Source organism: Lucilia sericata, unplaced genomic scaffold, assembly GCF_015586225.1.
Source record: "Lucilia sericata isolate MDLA Ls3-8-SP2 unplaced genomic scaffold, ASM1558622v1 Contig000420F_arrow, whole genome shotgun sequence".
Classification (NCBI taxonomy): Eukaryota; Metazoa; Arthropoda; class Insecta; order Diptera; family Calliphoridae; genus Lucilia; species Lucilia sericata.
Genome location: NW_023994437.1, coordinates 233,489 through 254,363, shown reverse-complemented (window position 1 = coordinate 254,363; position 20,875 = coordinate 233,489). Strand labels below are relative to the sequence as shown.

The following is a 20,875-nucleotide window of genomic DNA, read 5'->3' as shown; positions in this document are numbered from 1 at the left end:
GATTTTTAATATAAAAGTCCATTTTTGATGGAAAATTCAAGTGATCACAGATTTTCACTGTTTTCTCAATTAAAGCGTTTTATTCAAGTGATCACAGATTTTCACTGTTTTCTCAATTAGAGCGTTATTTAAGAATCTAAAGCCAATTTTAGAATTTTCATATAAAGATCCATTTTTGATGGAAAATGCAAGTGATCAGAGATTTTTACTGTTTTCTCAATTAGAGCGTTATTTAAGAATCTACAGCCAATTTTAGATTTTTAAGATAAAAATCCATTTTTGATGGAAAATTCAAGTGATAACAGATTTTCACTGTTTTCTCAATTATAGCGTTTTATTCAAGTGATCACAGAATTTCGCTGTTTTCTCAATTGAAGCATTATTTAAGAATCTACAGCCGATTTTAGATTTTTAATATAAAAATCCATTTTTGATGGAAAATTTAAGTGATTACAGTTTTTCACTGTTTTCTCAATTAGAGCGTTATTTAAGAATCTACAGCCGATTTTAGATTTTTAAGATAAAAATCCATTTTTGATGGAAAATTCAAGTGATCACAGATTTTCACTGTTTTCTCAATTGAAGCATTATTTAAGAATCTACAGCCGATTTTAGATTTTTAATATAAAAATCCATTTTTGATGGAAAATTCAAGTGATCACAGATTTTCACTGTTTTCTCAATTGAAGCGTTATTTAAGAATCTACAGCCGATTTTAGATTTTTATGATAATTGCTTCAATTGAAGCATTATTTAAGAATCTAGAGCCGATTTTAGATTTTTAATATAAAAATCCATTTTTGATGGAAAATTCAAGTGATCACAGATTTTCACTGTTTTCTCAATTAGAGCGTTATTTAAGAATCTACAGCCGATTTTAGATTTTTAAGATATAAATCCATTTTTGATGGAAAATTCAAGTGATCACAGATTTTCACTGTTTTCTTAATTGAAGCGTTATTTAAGAATCTACAGCCGATTTTAGATTTTTCATATAACAATCCAATTTTTAATGGAAAATTCAAGTGATCACAGATTTTCACTGTTTTCTCAATTAGAGCGTTATTTAAGAATCTACAGCTGATTTTAGGTTTTTAACATAAAAATCCATTTTTGATGGAAAATTCAAGTGATCACAGATTTTTACTGTTTTCTCAATTAGAGCGTTATTTAAGAATATACAGCCGATTTTAGATTTTTCATATAAAAATCCATTTTTGATGGAAAATTCAAGTGATCACAGATTTTCACTGTTTTCTCAATTAGAGCGTTATTTAAGAATCTACAGCCGATTTTAGATTTTTCATGTAAAAAATCATTTTTGATGGAAAATTGAGCATTAGTTAAACGTTCTATAGATCATACAAAAAAATTATACCAAATAGTCTCTCGAATTATTTAAACCAAATCTTTGAGATTTAACAAAATCTGTTAACATTTTGTCCAAAATTTTATTGATGGTGCTGTCTGAAAGTGTACTACTCTAATACCATTTTCCTATTTTATAATATTTATGATAATGTTGCTAATATTTTATCAATATTATCCATTAATTTTTATAGAAATATTTACATTACAACAAGTAAAACAACGCTTGGCTGCTATTTCAAAGACCATAAATTCAATATCATGTTATTGCCAGGTATTTAAATGTCTTCTTGTTCACTTTAGGGTAATTAAAATACCGTTTTGTTAAGCAAATTTTTGCATCTCAAAAATATTAACAAATCTTTTGCTATGGCTTATAGCCAATCTGACCATTTCAAGGAAAAATAACTGCAAGTGCCAATAATTTTATCTATTGTTTATAAACAAAATGCTACTGAACAGTTAATTCTTCTTATGTATGTATTCGGAAAGTTGTGCTTGAATAACAAAGTGTACGATTTTAAAAAGAGGAAAACTTGTTATTGGCGCATTCTACTTAATTTTAAATATTGAAAACGAATAAAACTTCTACTAAGAACAGATTTTTGAGGTAAAGATTAAACGCCAATTAATAATCCTAGCGTACATACGAAGGCTCCATAGGCCTCTTTCAAAAGTTAACTTTAACGTTTACCATTAACATGAACGTGAATCTAAATCCCATTTCTGTTTCCATTTCTGATTGAACATAGACTGTTCAATCAATTTTTGTACAGTTTCATCAATACTTGTTTACTTTATTATAGAAATAAACTTTTAAATAAACTTTCGTTTAAAAACAATATTCATAAAATTGGTACATGCATATGTATGTAGTTACTAACTACATATAATTAAAAAATCTTTTAATTAGCTTCAATCGTAATATATTATGAAATTATACATTTAAAGCACTTAACCCTTATCACTTATGATGATTAAATAAATTGTGAAATTAGTAATAAAATGTTGTAATAAAATCACTGATACCAAAACAAAAATAAACAAGTTAAAATGCACTTGAAAAAACGATTAAACGAAAAATGTGTGTGCATATGTATGTGTGCATTGTCTAAATTTATTCACAATAGGCCGGCCACAATTAAAAAGACAATTAAAATTCTATGTTCATAAAAACAATTATTGCAAAAACAAAAAAGCAACAACATTATGAAAGCTTTGGTGGCAGACAGTTTTAAATTCAAAAATTATTTGTTCATTTAGTTTCTCCTATTAATCTTGTATAAGATAAGTCCCATACAAGTAACGCAGAATAAAAAATATTTTTAATAAAAAAGTAAAAAGTAATTTATGCAATAATAATACATAGATTCAAATTGTTTCAAAAAAAATCAAATATGTTAATGTTAAATACGACATATTCATTCACACTTGATCAAAAAAGGAAGATTCACTTCTTAAGAGAAAAAATCGAAAGTATAAAAAAGAAAGATATGAGCAGATATAGCAGCTAATAATTTATTTTTTATATCCAAAAGACAGCAATGATTTGAACATCGGAAGTGAGGATATTTTCATGTCAAAGTTTTTATTCTACAGCAATTGGGATGTCGAAAGGGCTTTCGAAAATATAAGACGTTATTATGACTTTAAAGCTGAGCATCCCAAATGGTTGGCTCATCATACAGTGGAATATTTCCGTGAAGAGTTTCTGGACACTAAAGCGAAATTCCTTATGCCATTGCCTGATAAAATGGGTCGACCCATTGTAATTTTTAAATCGGGTAAGTCTTGCAAACATTTTTGGCGGATTGAACAACCCAGTAATCAATTTTAAATGTGTTTTTTTCGACTTGAATATAAATTATTACATATTGAACATATGAAATTTCGATGTAATGAAATATACATATAAAAACGTCTTAAAAAAATATTAAAAAAACAATTTTCTGTAAATTGTAACGAACAAGAGTTAGAAAACTTTCATGTATAGATTTTTTCAAAATCTGCCTTTAATGGCAAGTACTGGGACGAAGGATAATAAACATATTCTTAAAAAAATGTATATGATCCTAAAATAAGTTTATTTTTTATTACTTTTAGTGGACTGTTTTAGCAAGTATCCCAACTACTTGCAAGATCTCATTGAAATGGATGATTTAGTGTTTGAATCATTGCTACTGATACCTCAAGTACAGGAACGTGGAATAACAATTATTTTCGACATAAATGGGTACTTTTGTCAAAAATAAACGCTAATTGAACCTTTATTTAATGCATGGTTTCATTATAGAATTACCCGAAACTTTTTACCCATGCTATCACCACGTTTGGGTCGGTTGATCAATGAGAAAAATAAAGTTCTTCCCTTTTCCCAAAGACACATTCATATCATACAAAGTGGATTTCTAATGAATGCCGCCTCATCTATGATAATGCCATTTTTAAGTCGGGATTTTAAAGAGCACGTAAGTTAATAATAATAGTTATTTCAGGCTTTCTACATTTTCCTTAGCTGATGATTAATTATTAACTACAGAGATTAGTGAATAAGGGTTAAATATTATTGAAGAAATTCTTTAAGATTAATTCAATCGCTACGGGAAAGCATTTGCATGAATATGAACACAAATTTGTGAAACAATAAAAAAAACTTACAGAATTCTTAAATATAGTTTCTGATGACATTTGTTATTTTAACCACAAAGTGTATTTTGAATTATTTTTGTCACTTTAACAATATTTTACACACTAATACGGAATATTTTCCTTTTAATCACTGAACGTTATTTTTTACCGCAAATTTCGAGAACTGATTTTCACCTCAATTTTTTTGACAACTCTTTTTTTAACTTTTCGTTCTCTTTCATTTTATTCGTAAATAACCAGTGTTGATTAACTGAAATTTAAATAAGTTTAATTTAAAGTTTATTAGTACATAATTCTATTAAAAACGTTTTTTTTTTTTTCTTTTTTTTAGATTTTCACACATGATGGAAAAAACTTTAATAAATTACGAGATATGATTGGTTACGAATATCTACCAGCTGAATATGGTGGACCCATTTCCAACCAATTGAATGTTGATGTATTACTCAATCACTTATTAAAGCATTCCGAATATTTATTAAAACTACAAACATATCACAAAAAATGAAAAAAATATATTTGAAATAATTTTCAATAAAATTTTATTTTTTCAATTATTATTTTGTATTAATAAATAAACATTACATATATGAAATTTTGTTTTACTATAAACTATTTTAGTTTGTTCTAACATATTTTACTTTGTATTTTCGTTTTAATTTTGTTCCTTTTTTACATTTATTTTAAACACAAGTAAAACAAATGTGTAGTTTTTTATTCTGGCAATGTCTTCTTATGGCAAAAATACAACTCTGAGTTGTAGTTGTGTCGTTATACGTTATTATTTGACAATTACTCGTTATTACCCCCAAGACGCCATTTTTGTTTTTTCTTATAAACCATTGACGGAGCAGCAGAAAAATATCAGAAAAGAAAAAAGACGAATATAGCAAAGAAAAATTTTCCTTAATTTTTTCGTTTTTAATAGAAATTAAATTGTTTAAATTAAACAAAACATTTACAAATTGACGTCGACAGCTAAATAAAATAGAGTGCGTAATAAAAATTAAAAGTGTTTAACCATTTAAGAGGAATCAAGTTGTTGGAAAAATTACGGCAAACAAAATAAAATTCCAATTTCGTATTGATAACATAATGTCGAAAGCTAAAAAACAATCGCTGCCTGGTACCAGTACCACCGCAGTCGCTGAAACACAGGAGATACTATGTTACAAGCCAAAGGATTTAGTATGGTAAGCCCAGGAATGATCATGTAAAGATTCAAGAGTAAATTGACCAAGTAACAACAAGCGGTTTTTTGTGACTATTGGAAAAAAATTGTAAAGAAAAAATGGCGCTTAACCATAACCTCACAATTGATTGTGATTTGTGAATATTAAAAGTTTTCTTTTTAAACAAAAAGGAAAAGTAAATGAACCACTATTGAAGTGTTTACTATGTGTGGCGGATTCCCATCGGATCCTAAGTGTTCTTAACTCTATTTTGTGGAATTTCACATTTTTTCAAGTGACGCTGCTGCTGTGTACAAATAAGAACAAAAAGTCCGCGCGTTTTCCAATCTACAAATGTTAATTTTCTTTTGTAATTTACATGGAATTGAAAAATACTTTTTTAACAGTAATTTCTCTTTATTCTAGGGCTAAAATGAAAGGTTTTGCTCCGTGGCCCGCTATGGTAAGTAAATTTATTTTATAAAATATTGTTTAGATTGTTTAGTTTTTGTTTCAACGTTATATATTGAGTGGCGTTGTTGTAGACGTGTGTCGTTCCGATACTCACAAACACACGCACGCCATTCAACATTGTCGTTGTTGTTTTTATTGTTGGGTTCATTATTGACTGTACTTTTGCGTACGGCACTTTGTATAAATGAATGAGTTTAAATTGTTTGTAATTTTTATGTTATAAAGTGTAAAAAATTTAATTTATCAAAATGTTACCGAAACTAAAAAAATCTGTACTTATACATATGTAAGTACATGTTATAATCATTTAAATCACTCTGATGAAAAATGTTTAATTATGACATTTTTTTTATCAAAATACATACCTACAGAACTAAAGAAATTGTTTATTATTAACTCTTTATATTCTTAGGGCTAGGATAGGTAATTCAATATTAATTATGTCTATAGTAGTACATACATATTTTTGGTTTAATATTGCTTTAATTATAAACATACATATATATAGTGAACCTAAAAAATATGTACTCTTTTCGATTCCGAATTTATATTCAAAATTGAAACTTGTATCCAAACCAGGTTTCTATTGTTTGTATAATATGCACTTCAAAAGAATTTTTTCTTTTCGTTAAAAGTAATATTTAAAAAATTTTCGCGCAAGTTTTGAGAAAACTTCGTGTAAGCCTTCTTTATAGTTTTTTGGCGTTTAAACCAAACCAATTATATTGACGGTGTAACTCCCCACACTGCTATATTGCTGATTTGTTCTCAAAATTTACAAGATAATACAAAAAAATTACAAAGATGATGCATAAAATATTAATAGATACCTACTATAAAATACTATAGATGCAATAAAGAAGTTAATGTAACGGTCGATCCAGGATGTAATAGCTACTTAGTATATCCTGGAACTATATTTTATTTTTAAACTATAAAATAAATTCATACTTAACATCCAGATATTAGTATTTAAATAAATAATTATTTTTTTACATAATTTTAGAAACGGCTTTTTTATTTAATGTCTACGAATTAACACCATTTCTGAAAAAGAAAAAACAATAACAAAAATTAAATTTATTATACACAATACATCGAAATTACTGGCAGTATTTATAGTCCAAAAAAGCAATCTCACCTTGTTCCTCTACGTTATATGATTTTTTCTTCGTAATAACATAAACAACTATTAGTACTAATGATGCTAGTAATAGTGGTGCACCTATAATCGTAGCCATAACTTTTCCAATAAATGTTTGTACTTTATCACACTTAAGATGGCCATTGTACGACAACGATTTGACAAAACCTGACTTGCATTTGCAGTCTCCCGTTATTAAACACTCACCATTCTCACACGGCTGGCCATTGCAGTAATCATTATGTTCGCAAATATGAGCTTCAGGTGTTTTGTGATATCCGAGCAAACATTCGCATTTGTTATTGGAAACGCAGGTGGAGTTTTTACAGTTAGGTTGACAAATTGCTTCACATTGACCAGTTGTCGAATTTTTTGTGAAACCCTCGTAGCATTCACATTTGTCTTTGTGATCTAAACAATATCCATTGTTTTTGCACACACAGGATTCCAGTACACACCTGTCAATCTCAGGATCACGTTTGTACTTATCGTTGCATTCCCATGTATTTGGTGGCCTAATACATCTAGAGTTCTTTACTTGATCTTTGCAAATCGCATCACATTGCCCGGTTAGTTTATTGAAAGTGTAGCCATCATTACACCTGCATTCATTAGGAGCTATACAATTGGAATTGTGTGGACATTTCGGTTCACATTTTGGCTTACAGTTGGTTTTGCTATCATTATCAAATTCGAAGCCTTTAAAACATTCACATGTATCTGGAGCACTACAGAAACTGTTAGTACATATATTTTTACACACTGGTTCGCAACTTTTAGTTTTCTTATTTTCCATATATCCCTCAATGCATTCGCAGCGATTTATCGGCTTAGCTGGTTTACATTTCGAAAATTTGGAACATTTCGGATTACATACTGGTATACATAGAGTAGAATTGTTTGCGTCCAACTCAAATCCTATTGGACATCCACATACATTAGGTTTACTGCAGTAGCCGTTTAAACATTTTTGCTTGCATGTTGGAACACATTTCTCTTTTACCTTTTTATAGCCTTCATTACACTCACAAACATTTGGTTCTTTACAAAAGCCGAATCTACAAGGAATGTTACATATTGGTATGCACTTTCCATTATTATCTTCGGTATAATTTGGACAACAGACTTGTGTAATATATTCAAACGGTTCCCCCTATTTATTCAACAAATAAATATTTTTATATTGTAATCACAAGGATATATTAGGCTTACATTTTCCGCTTCTCCTGTTACATGATCATCACACTTATGATCGTTTTCACTGTTTCCATCAACAATCGTCGCAAATGTAGTAAATATGGCTGTTACAATAATGGTACATTTAAAAAAATACATTTTTTTGTTTGGAAATTAAAATTTTTTTTATATTTTTTTCGTTTTCGCTTCTTTGCTTTAACTCTTACAGTATCGTATTGACTAACTAATGATTTTAATAATAATTTGTATCAAAAAGTGACTTTGGTTATTTCCGCATAGATTATTCTATTTATTTTTAGTAGTAAATAAGAATTTGCGGTTATAAAGACAATTTATAGAAATTGCTACATATCTTTCCGAGTAAATGAATGGTATACATATATAATAAAAAAAATAGAAAATTTAATACATGCTTGTAAATATTAAGTCAGTCCAAATCTCTTTCTTTCGATTAATTTTAATGTTTTAATCCTAATTAAATAATTTTAATCATAATTAATTAATTAATTAATAACCATTTTCATAAAAATAATTATTACAAAAAGTACTAATATGTTCATGATGATACTGCAAATGATGATGATATTGCAAACTTAAGTGTAAAAAACATATTTTTAGAAATTTCATATAACAATTTTCCAAAACAAAAAAGTTTGCTATTTGCTTTTTTTATAAATAATAAAATATATATTTTAATTTTGGGCACTTTTACAAACATTTCAAAAAAACGTGTATATAAGAGATTAAACACTATCTATATTTAAATAAATTTCTGCAATATAAATGATAGAAAACGATTAATTCGTTGCGGTCCATAAGAAGATGTTCTTCATTTGAAATATCTTCATAGTCATTTATGTATTTTTCACAATTTATTAATACTACATAATTTACTTGTATAATAAATATGTATATTAATATATAATTAATATATTTAGTTTACAGTATCTAATAGCCCAAACTTTACTTTTAAATTTATTTCAAAGTAAAGAATATTCCAAGTATGTACATATTTGCTTCATTTAAATTTATTTATATTTTTCTTAAATATTGCGGTATAGATTTCTTCATAAATTAAATTAATTATAAATTTTTCTTAAAACCATATTTTTCCGGCTTATTTGATGGGCTATGCAAAATTTAAAACTTTTAAATACCCCTTAAGAAGTTGCACTGATGCTTTTTAAAGCCCGTCATTTTCTGCAAAGTTATTAGTTTTCTGAAATTACTCTAAGACATAATACTCAAAACTCTTAGGCAAGAAAATGACACGTCTTAAATTTATATTACTTTTAAAAGTAGTTTTTATGGTCGTTGTGACTGGTAAATTATGTACTAAGATTACTATTCATATTATACCAGAAAAAATCAAGGATTCAAATAACCAGTGGGTGCTAAAGGTACAGAAAATAAAATCTTAATTATATTACACAATTTTGAACAAAAATATTATTTTAGAATACCAGCATATCCAAAGTAGAGAAATACTGTTGTGAGGGATACCATAATGTCAGCAATACTTGCAAACCTGACTGCTCCAATTCTTGTTTAAATGGAGATTGTGTTAAGCCGGACAAATGTGAATGTCATTCAGGATATAAATGGAATATGCAAACTAATATATGTGAGATAAAATGCGATAAAAATAAATATATATTCGATAGCTTGACCAACAAATGTACTCCAATTTGTTCTACAACATGCGGAAATGGTACGTGTATTGCTCCCGACACATGTGAGTGTAATAAAGGCTACAAATTTAATAATTTCACCATTCAGTGCGAACCGTTATGCTTAAATTGTGAAAATGGAAAATGCATTTCTCCTAACAAATGCGAATGTAACAAAGGCTACAAATTCAATGTTACCAAACAATGCGAACCAATATGTCACAAAATGTGTGAAAATGGCAAATGCATCGCTCCCGACAAATGTGAATGCAGCAAAGGCTACAAATTTAATAATAACACAATACAGTGCGAAACTATGTTTTCTAATTTTGAATTTAAGAATTCTACTATAAAATACGAAAAAGGAGCATTTGAAAAATGTTCTAATGGAAAATATATTGCACCCGAAAAATGTGAATGTAACAAAGGTTATAAATTAAATGTTTCAACAGAAATCTGTCACCCTTTTTGTTCTACAAATTGTAAAAATGGAGACAAAGGAAGATGCATTGCACCCGAAAAATGCGAGTGTAATTCAGGCTACAAATTGAACAATTCAACAAAAAACTGTGAACCTATCTGTTCTGAACACGGTAAATGTGAAACCAAATGTTCTACAACATGTCAAAATGGTAAATGTTTTGATGCAGATCCTGGTAAATGTATATGCAATTCTGGATACAAATTTAATTCTGAAACAAACTCATGTAAACCCCAATGTACAAACCCTTGTCCAAATGGCATATGCATAGCACCTGAAAAGTGTAAATGCAAACCTGGTTATAAATTTAATTCATCTTCGAAGAGATGCATGCTTGTGTATTATGAGGAATCATCTAAAACACAAGATCAATTTTCTATTGAAAAACTTGAGAGTAGTATAAAATGCAAAAATGGTGGAAGATACAACAAAACATTAAAATTATGTGAACCTTTGTGTAATGACGGCTGTCGTAATGGGAATTGCATTACAGCGAATACATGTATCTGTAATAGTGGTTATATCCTAAATGTTACAACAGGAAAATGTGAAATTACATGCAACACCCTTTGTACAAACGGTCGCTGTGTCTCTGGCGACTGTGCTTGCAATCCTGGTTACATTAAATCTTTAAATAGACGTCAATGTGAGGAACAGTATTTGTACATTTTAAAGCTAATATTCGGTCTCATTTCCATTGCATTAGTAATAGCACTCATTATTTTTATTATTCTCAAATGCTGCACTACAGAAGCATTCTATCAAGTCCAAAAAAAGAAAATCTTTTGTAAAGAAACGCAGAAGTAAAAAAAATTTATAATTTAATTTATTTTCCAAAATAAACCTAGCCTATTGGATAGGTTACAAATCGGTTACAAATTTCTACTTAAAAAAATGTATACATAAAAATATAATCATATAACAAAGAATTAAAAATAAAAAATAAATTATTAATAATAAAATCAATTGTAATATAATTTCGAAAAAAAAAATATATATTAAAAATTTAAATCCTATATCCAAAATATAAATACTAACTCAAAATGTCAAAATATTTATAATGGAAGTTCATCAAAACCAGACAAGAAAAACAATCTTCACCAAAGTCTGGATACTGGCATAAAAATAATCTACCAATTTAAAATTTAATTTAAGCTATACATTTTGGTTCAAAAAGATTTTGACGAACGGTGTCTGTTAATATTTTACTAAATTTTTTATGTTGATTTTTATAGATTTTTGAATATTCTTATATTCTATATCAGAATTTATAAGTATGTATGTATGTATGTATGTAATATTGTTTATTTAGCCCTTTCGGCTTTATGTTACGAAATCAATAAATAATAATCCAATTCATAACCTTATTTAGATATTTTTTGAAATATGGTTCCCTCTCAATAGAACACTACATGCTCTTTAGGCGTACAAGTTATAATTTACTGTAGATATAAATCAAATTTATGGACTCTTCTTAAAAATTCTGTGAAGAGATCTTATATTTGTTCCTCCATTAATTTAAGAATAATTTTCAAAAACCAACAACATAATATAATAAATAAGAGACATGTTTATTGCTAATCTGATTGGCAAGAAGTTTTACATAAGAACAAAATATGTACATATTTTTTAATAATTATAACGTAACGCGTATCGGTATGATACCTTTGCGGTAACGCTATCCATCCCTACTGAATTCAGATGTTAGAACGCCCATTTAACATACCTTTTAATTTTTATTTACAGATTGTTGAGCCACCTTTAGAGTTACTGAATAATACACACAAAAATAATTCAAAATGTGTATTCTTTTTCGGTTCGAGAAATTTGTAAGTAGACTTGTAATATTTGGTAATTTTAATGTAATTGATAATTTGTGTGATTTTGTATTTTAGTGCATGGATAGAATTTAATAACATTAAACCCTATGAGGGACCATGGAAAGATCAACTATCGAAGTTAAATAAACCTGCAGCATTTCGACAAGCTATGGAAGATATAAAAAATCACATTGATGATCCTACCGAGATTGATGGCATCATAAGTAAGAGTACTGGAATTCGAACACTGCCCACTGAAGCCGATTTCGATAAAATTAGAGATGGGTATTCCGTGGAAGAAGAGATCACTATTGATACAAATGCCAATAATGTAGAAAATAATGGTGAGGCATCGACTGTGGAGGATGACGAAGGAGTTACTGCTAAGACTCCCAACAAGCGTACACCAAAGGCTAAAAGTACTGCTGCCGCAAGTACTAAAGCAAAATCGACAAGTTCGAAATCGACTACAAAACGTCGCGGATCTGCACAGATACCAGCCACAGTTTCTTCAGCCAGTTCGAAACGTAAACGCAAAGATAGTGAATTTCTTAATGACAGTACAACACCTAGACGTAAAATTAATACAGATGCTCTGGCTCACATAGGGGGACATTCAAGTCCCCCGCGTCGCAATAACAACTCTATTGCTTTATTAGAACGCCCAACTGTCAAAGTGCCTGAACAACAGGCCATTGATATGAATACGCGCTCTCAAACGTTAGCTGAGCGTGATATTGCCCCCTCAGATTTAACCTTTGGTTTCTTGGGACTGGGTATAATGGGTTCAACTATTGTTAAAGACCTTATTTGCAAGGGTCACAAGGTGGTAGTGTGGAATCGCACAATGTCCAAATGTGAACCGTTCAGAGAGGCAGGAGCTGTTGTGAAAGAAACGCCAATGGATGTAGTGGATGCTTCAGATATAATATTTTGTTGTGTATCAGATCCCAAAGCCTCCAAAGACGTAAGAATTAATGAAATATTTTAATTAATATAGTGAATTAAGTATATGTGTACTTATGTTTATTTTTAGTTGGTCTTTGGAAATTGCGGTGTCCTGCGCGTGGCAGACTTGTGCAATAAAGCTTATGTTGAAATGACCACAATAGATCCTGAAACTTCGCAGGACATTGCTGAGGGTATAACTCAAAGTAATGGAAGATACTTGGAGGTACAAATCCATGGCACGCGTCAAGAAGCTGAAGATGGCATGCTAATTATCTTAGCTGGCGGTGATCGTACTGTTTTCGAAGAATGTCATTCCTGCTTTAAAACAATTGCCAAAAACACATTCTTTTTGGGAGGTAAGTTTATTGTTTATACACAGAGGAAAGGCGGTTTAAAACAAAGGTTACTTTTATTAATGGAAGTAACTTTGTTTGTCATTAATGTATAGACATTGGTTAAGCTGAAAAATGTTATTTTAACGCCTCGTTTTGTCTCTCTTCTCTTCCCATTCCTTTCATTTTCTGTCTGCTTGCTTCTTTTTTAATTGTAAATTGCATTATGTTTTGTACAACTGGCTTTTGTTTTTCTTTTTTGCTTAATATGCATTTTTGTTTTTCTTCTACGCCTCTATTTTTTTGTTTTCACTACTCCGCGTCTCCCACTTTAGCAGATGTTGGCAATGCGTGCAAGGTTAATTTGATTCTACAGACCATATTGGGCGTAAGTTTAGTTGGTTTATCTGAGGCCTTAGCATTGGGTAAGTTCCACGAAGATTGTGCTGACGACAAGGATTTGAGATATAATTGCAAATTCTTTCTCTTTTAGCTGATCGTTTCTCAATTTCCCTAAAAGATATATTGGACATTTTCCAACTGACGTCGATGAAATCGGATCTGTTACTAGCAAAAGGAAGAGGTAAGTCAGATTTTAGTATTTATCCACAAATGGTACATGTTATGACATTATTTCTTTGTAGAAATGGCAAAGGGAGATTTTAATCCCCAGCAACCACTCAGTCATATGCAGAAGGATTTACGTCTAGTTCTGAGTATGGCAGAAAATTTAGATCAGTCGATGCCCGTTACCGCAATAACAAATGAAGTTTTCAAGCACACCAAACGATTGGGCTACAGTGAACATGATTCCAGTGCAGTCTTTGTAAGATCCAGATTTTAACAATTAGTTAATACGGCGATACTATTTGACACAACATTTACAACAACAAGAACAGAAAACAATAACATTTAAACAAAAACAACAATTTATATCATTTAGTTTTATAAAGCAACAAAAATCATGGTAAAACTTAAAGTTTATTTTAGGAAAATAAACGTAATTAATTACTTGGAATGTACAACTGGTTAGGGAGTTGGGCCCCCCAAAGTCTAAGACCCTATTCAGTAACAAACACTTAGATCCCCACATCCCATCTATTCCTCCTTCTTCCCCTTTATAATATATTATTTTTATTATTTTTTCATGTATAGGAGACAATTATAAGCTATAAAATAATTAAGTTAATATTTTACACTATATTTTTCTTTGTTACTTTATTAAAAAGTAATTGATTTCAAAAGTAACATATTTTTATTTTTTCTTCTATTCACCAATCCTCCTCAATTCATTGAACCATTTGAAAACATTTTAATATTCATATCTAACAAAGAAACGAGACAAGAACTCGTTTTTCAAATCAAATACTAATCAAAATGAAATTACTACCAGTACAACACGCGCTATTACTACAACAAATGCTGCTGTTGTTACTCCCAATGGCCATGTTGTCGCTCAAGAAGATCCAGATGACGAACAATATGCAATCGATATTCAAGAAGGATTTTATAAAACCCCTAGAAAACATCGACGCCTCAATAAAAAACTATTTTAGAATTGTTAACATGATTTCAAACTTATATATCTGATTTCAATTCCATTTTTGTAATGATAGGCGACGTGTGACTTCAGTTTGTAAAACACGAATATTTTTGAGATATAAATGTTTCTTATTGTCGCATTTAGAAATTTACTGTGTAATAAAAAATGCTACAATATCATTTTTCTTCCCGCCCTCCATCCTTTCAAAATAAAAAAGAAACAACAAGAAGTGTTATATTGTAATTTATACTACATAAACAAAATACAAATTGTTTAATTTTTTTTATTTGTTTTTAACTTTACTAAAATATTAATGTATTTTTTTTTTTTTTTCTTTAAATGCAATTTAATTTATCAGTTATAAAACTTGATAAAAAAATTATATAAATAAAAAAATGAAAAAAAAAATTGTATTGATCAGTGGTATTCGAAAATCTCCCGAAACTTACATATGTAAAGAGTCGAGTCAAGAGGTAAGTGAAAAATTATTTTGTAGATAATCCACTATTGGCGAGTATTTTAGATAGATTTGGTGAATTCAAGTCGGTTTCCATGATGAGTAACCCAGCAAAAAATAATTGATGTCATACTTTACAAACCACATCTTAATCACATCTTAAAATGCGATTTCATATTTTTTACTTTTATAAACCAAATATTTCCTTACAAATGAAACCCCAGTTAAAAGTGAGGAAAGAGATGTGGAAAAGTCATTACAAATAACATATTTGAAGTATATCAAGATTTGGTGAAAGAGTAGTGAAATTTACATAAGCGTGTCATTAAGAGAATGTGTTTTATTTTTGACATCCAAATATCGGATTTTTACTGCTTCTAAAAATAAGATCAGATGTAGTTCAAAGCTGCCAAAAATGAACAACATCCCTCCAATGACACGCTAATGTAAAATTCATAGGTTTTACACCCGAATTTGAAGCACTTCGGGTTACTAGTTGTGATGAAAATTCTACATCTTTTTCCACACTTTTTTTGCTGGGAAGTGTATAATTAAATTTAAATAATCGAAGAACACCTTTTTTCAAATCATTTTTTTTTTTTTGAGATGGTTGAAGAAAAATATAATTGAAAACAACCTTCATTTTACAGTTTTTTGTTCCTCCTGTAAAATTTTAAAAATATATAATAAAGAAATTTTGGATTTTAAAATAAATAAAAATTGTAATATGAAAAGGTGGGTTTTTTGCTCAATTATCAATTATTCGACCTTTTGTGTTGTATTTTTTTAACAATTCGTCTGGGTTTTTTATAAATATAATAGTGGAGCGCGGTCCGCATGGCAGGCTCTTTATTGGTCATGAAGGTTCTTCATAAAGATCTGAACATCACTCAAATTAAAAATGGTGTTATTGACTAAAATTTGATAATACGACGCCATCTAACGGACAGCTTAAGAAACTAACAGGAACACTTCTCTTGTCCCCTTGAAGTTTTATCTTATTAGGTGCAATAGATCTTGAGTTTATCGATTACGAATAAACATGCAATGAGATTATTTTACTGCAAGAACGACGACTTTTTAAACGAAAATTTTAATAATTTTATTGAACAGTACGGAGAACAGAAATAACACAAAACTGTTTAGCAAATTAAAATCCATCATCTAATATTTATCGCACAAAATATGCTAAATTGTTTATATTTTTACAAACTTTTTTGAAAAAGTTAATCAGTTGAGCAAAATGATTACATTATAAAAAAAATCATCAAGAAAATACAACTATGAGATGAAATACAGCCCTGATTGAATTATTACAACAAAAAGTAATTTTAGTCAATTGTGTAACAACGACCTTTTTCGCCATACGAATTTAAAGCACAAAGAGGAGACATCCAAAAAATAGAAAATGGCGAACTTCGGTTTGATTTTCATTTCGGAATTTCACGTTAATTTTTTTGTTAAATAAAAATTCTACAAATGAAAAATAATTGCAAATTATAAAAATCAAACTATTATTCATAAACTTATAAACGCGAGTTGAAAACATCGAACAATTGGTGAAAGTGAAAATAACCAAGTGGATTAAGCAAAAAGTGAAAAATGAAAATTTTTGGCAAAAATTTCGAGACTAAGAAATTGTCATGAAGTGAACGAACCTCAAAAAGGAGGAATAAGTCAAAAGAAAAAATTAAAAGGCCAAATTAGAAAAGTCTTTTGTTTTGCAATTATTAAATAAATTTAAATTTTTTTCAAAAAAAAATAATTCTTAAATTGACTGTGCAATGGTGATTTAATTGTCTCTTAAAGACGAGCAGACAAAAATTAAATTTGTTGCTTTTTTCTAAATGTTTAAAAGGAATTTCATGACGAATTGTACATAAAGATTCAGTCTACTAAAGTGAGTACAATTTCTTGGTTTATTTTCATGTTTTTTGATATTTAAAAATAAAGTATTTTTCATTTTGGAAGACTTTTATTAATTTTTCTATTCCTTTTGTTTCGTATTCACGGCGAAATTTCTTTTTTATTCGTTTAGTTAGTTGTTTTTGTTTTGCTTAAAAAACGGGAAATTCACACGAAAACATAATTTTTGACACTGATGAGATGAAAAGAGAAAAAGATAGTGCATAATATATATTTTCTTCTTTTTGCTGTTGTTTTCGTCAATATGTGGAACAGATTGAAATACCGTAATATTTTTGCCCGATAAGAGGCATATAGTTCAGAAAGAGATAGTTATATTAATGATAGATAATGTTTTGGTTTTTTGCAATACATTCAGTGTTGCATTTTTTCTGAAAAAAATTAAATAAAAAGATAAATCGCATTTAATATACTTTTGTTTTTTTAATTGTTTAATTAAAAATTCAGTTTTTTATTCGATTGATGATATTTTCTTCCTACTAAATAATTATTTATATTTAGATGCATGGGGATATACAAATAATCAATGACAATGTTATATTTTGTGTTCTGTATGAACGGTGTTTGTTAAATTTTTGATATTATTTATAAATTAAATATTTAATGTAATTTAACTATTAATGTTCGCATTTTTTATTCGCATATTTTATTTTTTATATTTAACATCACTATATTTCTCTCGTACACTGACAGTTTGTGAGAGAGCGCAGAAGAAAATTTTCGATAGACTTCAAAGTCGTCAAAAGAAGTAGTTTTAGTTTTCGTACATGAAAGTGGCTCGTCTTACGCGTTGTTTAACAAAATTAAAAAATTAAAGAAAATATTAAAAAAAAAGAAATAATTATAGTTTAAAAGTAATTGTAGTGTAGGAAATATGTGATAATAGAAATTAAGAAGTGAAATATGCAATTTATTTAATGAAATTGAAAATGTGAAGTGTGATTTCAATTGCTATAAAAATTTTATAGGCGAGCACCACAGAAAGAAAATAAATTAAAACAAGTACCTATAAAATTCCAATTTCCATTACGCGAAAAATATAATACATCTTTATCTTGTTTCGATTAAATTATTTTGTTCGTGTTTGATTTTCTACATTTGTTAAAATACTTCTTAACTTTTAATTTACTGCCCCCTCTTCGGACAGATTATAGTAAAAAATCGTCATCATCTGCTTGAAAAAACATTGTCGTCGTTTGTTTTTTTGTAGTGTCGTATATTTTTCGGTTGTTGCTGTATTAATTCTTTTCATTTCTTCTTTTTCTCTATATTTCCTATACGTGTGTGTGCCGGGCTCTTTTTTGTATGTATTTTTCACTACTCTTCTAATACTATTTTGCAATAAAAAATCATTTTTATTCAGTTTTTTTGTACTCCCTGATTTACCCCCCTTTAAACGCCTTAAAATAATAATAACAGCAACAATAAAAATAACAACAACGCCTTCGTTATCATTCGTGTATATGCAGCATTAGTTTAGCGGAGAGTATCCAATGAAAAAATCAAAATAAAATAAAATAATAAAAAATGAAAATAAAACGAATAAGAAAAATATCAGTATATTTGGCGCTCAGCAACAAATCTAAAAAATTAATTAATTAATTAATAATTACAGCAACAAGAAAATAATAAATTAATTGTTAAAAGCATCATATTAAATAACACAAATAACAAGGTACATACCTACATATAGTCACATTTATTAAATCCAATTCATATTTAAATACATAGATATTTTACATTTTATACTTTTTGTTTACTTTCTTTTCTTCATAATTCTACATGTCGTTCTCTTTCATTTGTTAACGTTCTATTATCATTTCTTTTTTACTTTTAAATTTCATTTCACTGACGTCGTTGGACCAAAGATCAATAAGCAGTAAATCGTAGTACATTTTAGGTATTTGCAATCAATAAAATATTTACTTTTAGATTCTCTTTATGATTTTTCCATCTATGATGTTCTAAATTTCGCAAAACAAAAATCGATATATGTATCTAAATGATCAAATTAACAAATATTTATATTAGTACATTACAGCTGCCTTCATAAAAATAGGAGTGAGGCTACCGAATACATGTGCAGGACATTTTTAAAAACAAATATGTCATGTCAAATCTGACGAATGGGAAAATTTTGTTAAAATATCTTGTAAATTATGAAAATATCGCGAAAAGAAAAGTTAAAAATTTCAAGGTTATTTCATTAAAAGATTATTTGAATGCTTTGTGATGTAAACGTTTTAAAATCTCTCATAAAATGTAATCATTTTATGCAAAAATGTAGTTATTAAACGTGATCAATATTCAATTATTTCAGATAAATTTTTAAACAAAATTTTTTTTGGAAAAATTTAATTTTAGACCTTGAAGCCACACTAATATAGTGTACCAGTAACACATTTAGAGGTGGTTTCTTATAGGTATGGATGAATTTTTTATGAAAGCATACAACAAAAAATTTCATTTTTAAATCTAAATAATTTCACGAAATATATACATATATTGTAAGTCCATTAATCGACTTTCAAGAAGTCCCAGCAGTTCGGGCGGACAGTCCCGAACTCCCTATTTAGCCTACCACATAGGGTCACCCCTAGCCACCGACTGTCCAGGTGACTAGCTATTTTAACATGTGCTTGTCCTACGAGGAAGTCAATCGTCACCCCATAGGTTACAAAGAGACAGACAAGTGTTTTTTAAGTGTCCCGTCTCTCGCTTACAAAGGGGACACTAAAGTGACGATTACCCTCACCCTCGTATACAAAGAGTACATCCGTGACGAAAGACGAATTAGAGCCCACCAGGTGGATTAACATAAGTGGAAATCACTGTCTTTTTCCTATGCATTGACTCTTTGTCGAACTGCAGGGGTGGTATAATAGGAATGATTAAAGATGGATTTTGACAAAAGGTTATATAGGTATAGTAGTCGTATAAAAATATTATTCATTCCAAATGGTGGAAGTAGACAATGACATGGTTGTTGACTTACTGATTATAAAACAAATTGTTAAAAGACCTTGCGTATAATGTATGTTAACGGTTTCTGAATAAATTACTGCATATTTGTAGATAATCGACCACGACATGCATCATCAAGCCTCAGATACCCTAATTTTAAATAAAATCTTGACAAAAAACACTGTTGTACTTTTACGCATTAATAATAATATTTTACTCCAAAGTCGAATAAACCTGTTATTTTGAAATAAGAGAACAAATTAAAGTAATAATTTAAAAAAATATTCAATTAAAAATATAAATCTATCTCTTAAGAATTTCCATTTAAACTTTTTGAAGTTTACCTGTTCCTATTATTTTGAACGCAACTGTCGGTACATACATTTTTTATAATTTTGTTATATTTGGTCATACATTTGCATATCTTTAAGTAAAGCATATTTCTAGAATCTTGTTTGATGTTTGAATCATGTATATTCTAGGTTAATTCTACTAATCATTTTTCTTCAGAAGGATCTTAACTTCTTTTTAATGTCTAAAACTAACGTGTAAAATTTTTGTTCAACTAGGTAATGGGAACCAGTTCCGGAATTCGATTCCGAATTTATAAAGAAAGGTTAATAATGTTTTTTCTTGATTTAAAAAATAAGTCTTTAATCAATTAACAGTTGAATATAAGACCAAATAAAGCTATTTATAATTTTAGTCACCACTAGAGTTAATAAAA

General features: G+C 28.7%; 4 protein-coding genes across 8 annotated transcripts in view; 3 read left to right on the top strand and 1 right to left on the bottom strand.

The window, feature by feature from the left end:
- The first annotated feature begins 2,638 nt into the window (after positions 1-2,638).
- Positions 2,639-4,525, top strand: LOC119604720 (retinaldehyde-binding protein 1). The gene is made up of 5 exons (XM_037957517.1): positions 2,639-2,844; positions 2,907-3,152; positions 3,472-3,601; positions 3,662-3,836; positions 4,349-4,525. The coding sequence occupies exons 1-5, from the start codon at positions 2,766-2,768 to the stop codon at positions 4,523-4,525; spliced, it is 807 nt and encodes a 268-aa protein (XP_037813445.1). The 5' UTR covers positions 2,639-2,765.
- A 298-nt stretch (positions 4,526-4,823) lies between these two features.
- LOC119604713 (putative oxidoreductase GLYR1 homolog) lies at positions 4,824-14,181 on the top strand. Of its 2 annotated transcripts, none has more exons than XM_037957504.1 (8): positions 4,824-5,210; positions 5,616-5,652; positions 11,902-11,984; positions 12,051-12,942; positions 13,012-13,282; positions 13,594-13,683; positions 13,752-13,841; positions 13,903-14,181. In XM_037957504.1, the coding sequence occupies exons 1-8, from the start codon at positions 5,113-5,115 to the stop codon at positions 14,100-14,102; spliced, it is 1,761 nt and encodes a 586-aa protein (XP_037813432.1). In that variant the 5' UTR covers positions 4,824-5,112; the 3' UTR covers positions 14,103-14,181. The 2 variants fall into 2 exon arrangements, with proteins under 2 accessions (XP_037813432.1, XP_037813433.1); XM_037957505.1 differs by having other exon boundaries at positions 4,841-5,210; positions 13,597-13,683.
- On the bottom strand, positions 6,527-8,222 carry LOC119604714 (von Willebrand factor D and EGF domain-containing protein-like). The gene is made up of 3 exons (XM_037957506.1): positions 8,020-8,222; positions 6,805-7,960; positions 6,527-6,710 (listed from the first exon to the last, which is right to left on the bottom strand). Exons 1-3 carry the CDS (start codon positions 8,140-8,142, stop codon positions 6,685-6,687), a joined length of 1,305 nt encoding a protein of 434 aa, XP_037813434.1. The 5' UTR covers positions 8,143-8,222; the 3' UTR covers positions 6,527-6,684.
- Positions 14,182-16,609: 2,428 nt separating the features above from the next.
- The window catches only part of LOC119604721 (AF4/FMR2 family member lilli), a 28,806-nt gene continuing 24,540 nt past the window's right edge, over positions 16,610-20,875 (top strand). For all 4 annotated transcript variants that reach the window (XM_037957523.1, XM_037957520.1, XM_037957521.1 and 1 more), the window contains exon 1: positions 16,610-17,158. The gene's annotated coding sequence lies outside the window, so the exon portion shown is untranslated. The remainder of the gene's footprint in view (positions 17,159-20,875) is intronic.

Coding starts and splice junctions, on each gene's coding strand:
- LOC119604720 (XM_037957517.1), top strand. CDS start 2,766: ATGTTAATGTTAAATACGACATATTCATTCACACTTGATCAAAAAAGG. Junction 2,845..2,906: donor CTTAAGAGAAAAAATCGAAA/GTATAAAAAAGA, acceptor TATATCCAAAAG/ACAGCAATGATTTGAACATC. Junction 3,602..3,661: donor ATTATTTTCGACATAAATGG/GTACTTTTGTCA, acceptor GTTTCATTATAG/AATTACCCGAAACTTTTTAC.
- LOC119604713 (XM_037957504.1), top strand. CDS start 5,113: ATGTCGAAAGCTAAAAAACAATCGCTGCCTGGTACCAGTACCACCGCA. Junction 5,653..11,901: donor TTGCTCCGTGGCCCGCTATG/GTAAGTAAATTT, acceptor TTTTATTTACAG/ATTGTTGAGCCACCTTTAGA. Junction 13,842..13,902: donor GTTACTAGCAAAAGGAAGAG/GTAAGTCAGATT, acceptor ATTTCTTTGTAG/AAATGGCAAAGGGAGATTTT.
- LOC119604714 (XM_037957506.1), bottom strand. CDS start 8,142: ATGTATTTTTTTAAATGTACCATTATTGTAACAGCCATATTTACTACA. Junction 7,961..8,019: donor TAACAGGAGAAGCGGAAAAT/GTAAGCCTAATA, acceptor TTGAATAAATAG/GGGGAACCGTTTGAATATAT. Junction 6,711..6,804: donor ATATAACGTAGAGGAACAAG/GTGAGATTGCTT, acceptor TTTCTTTTTCAG/AAATGGTGTTAATTCGTAGA.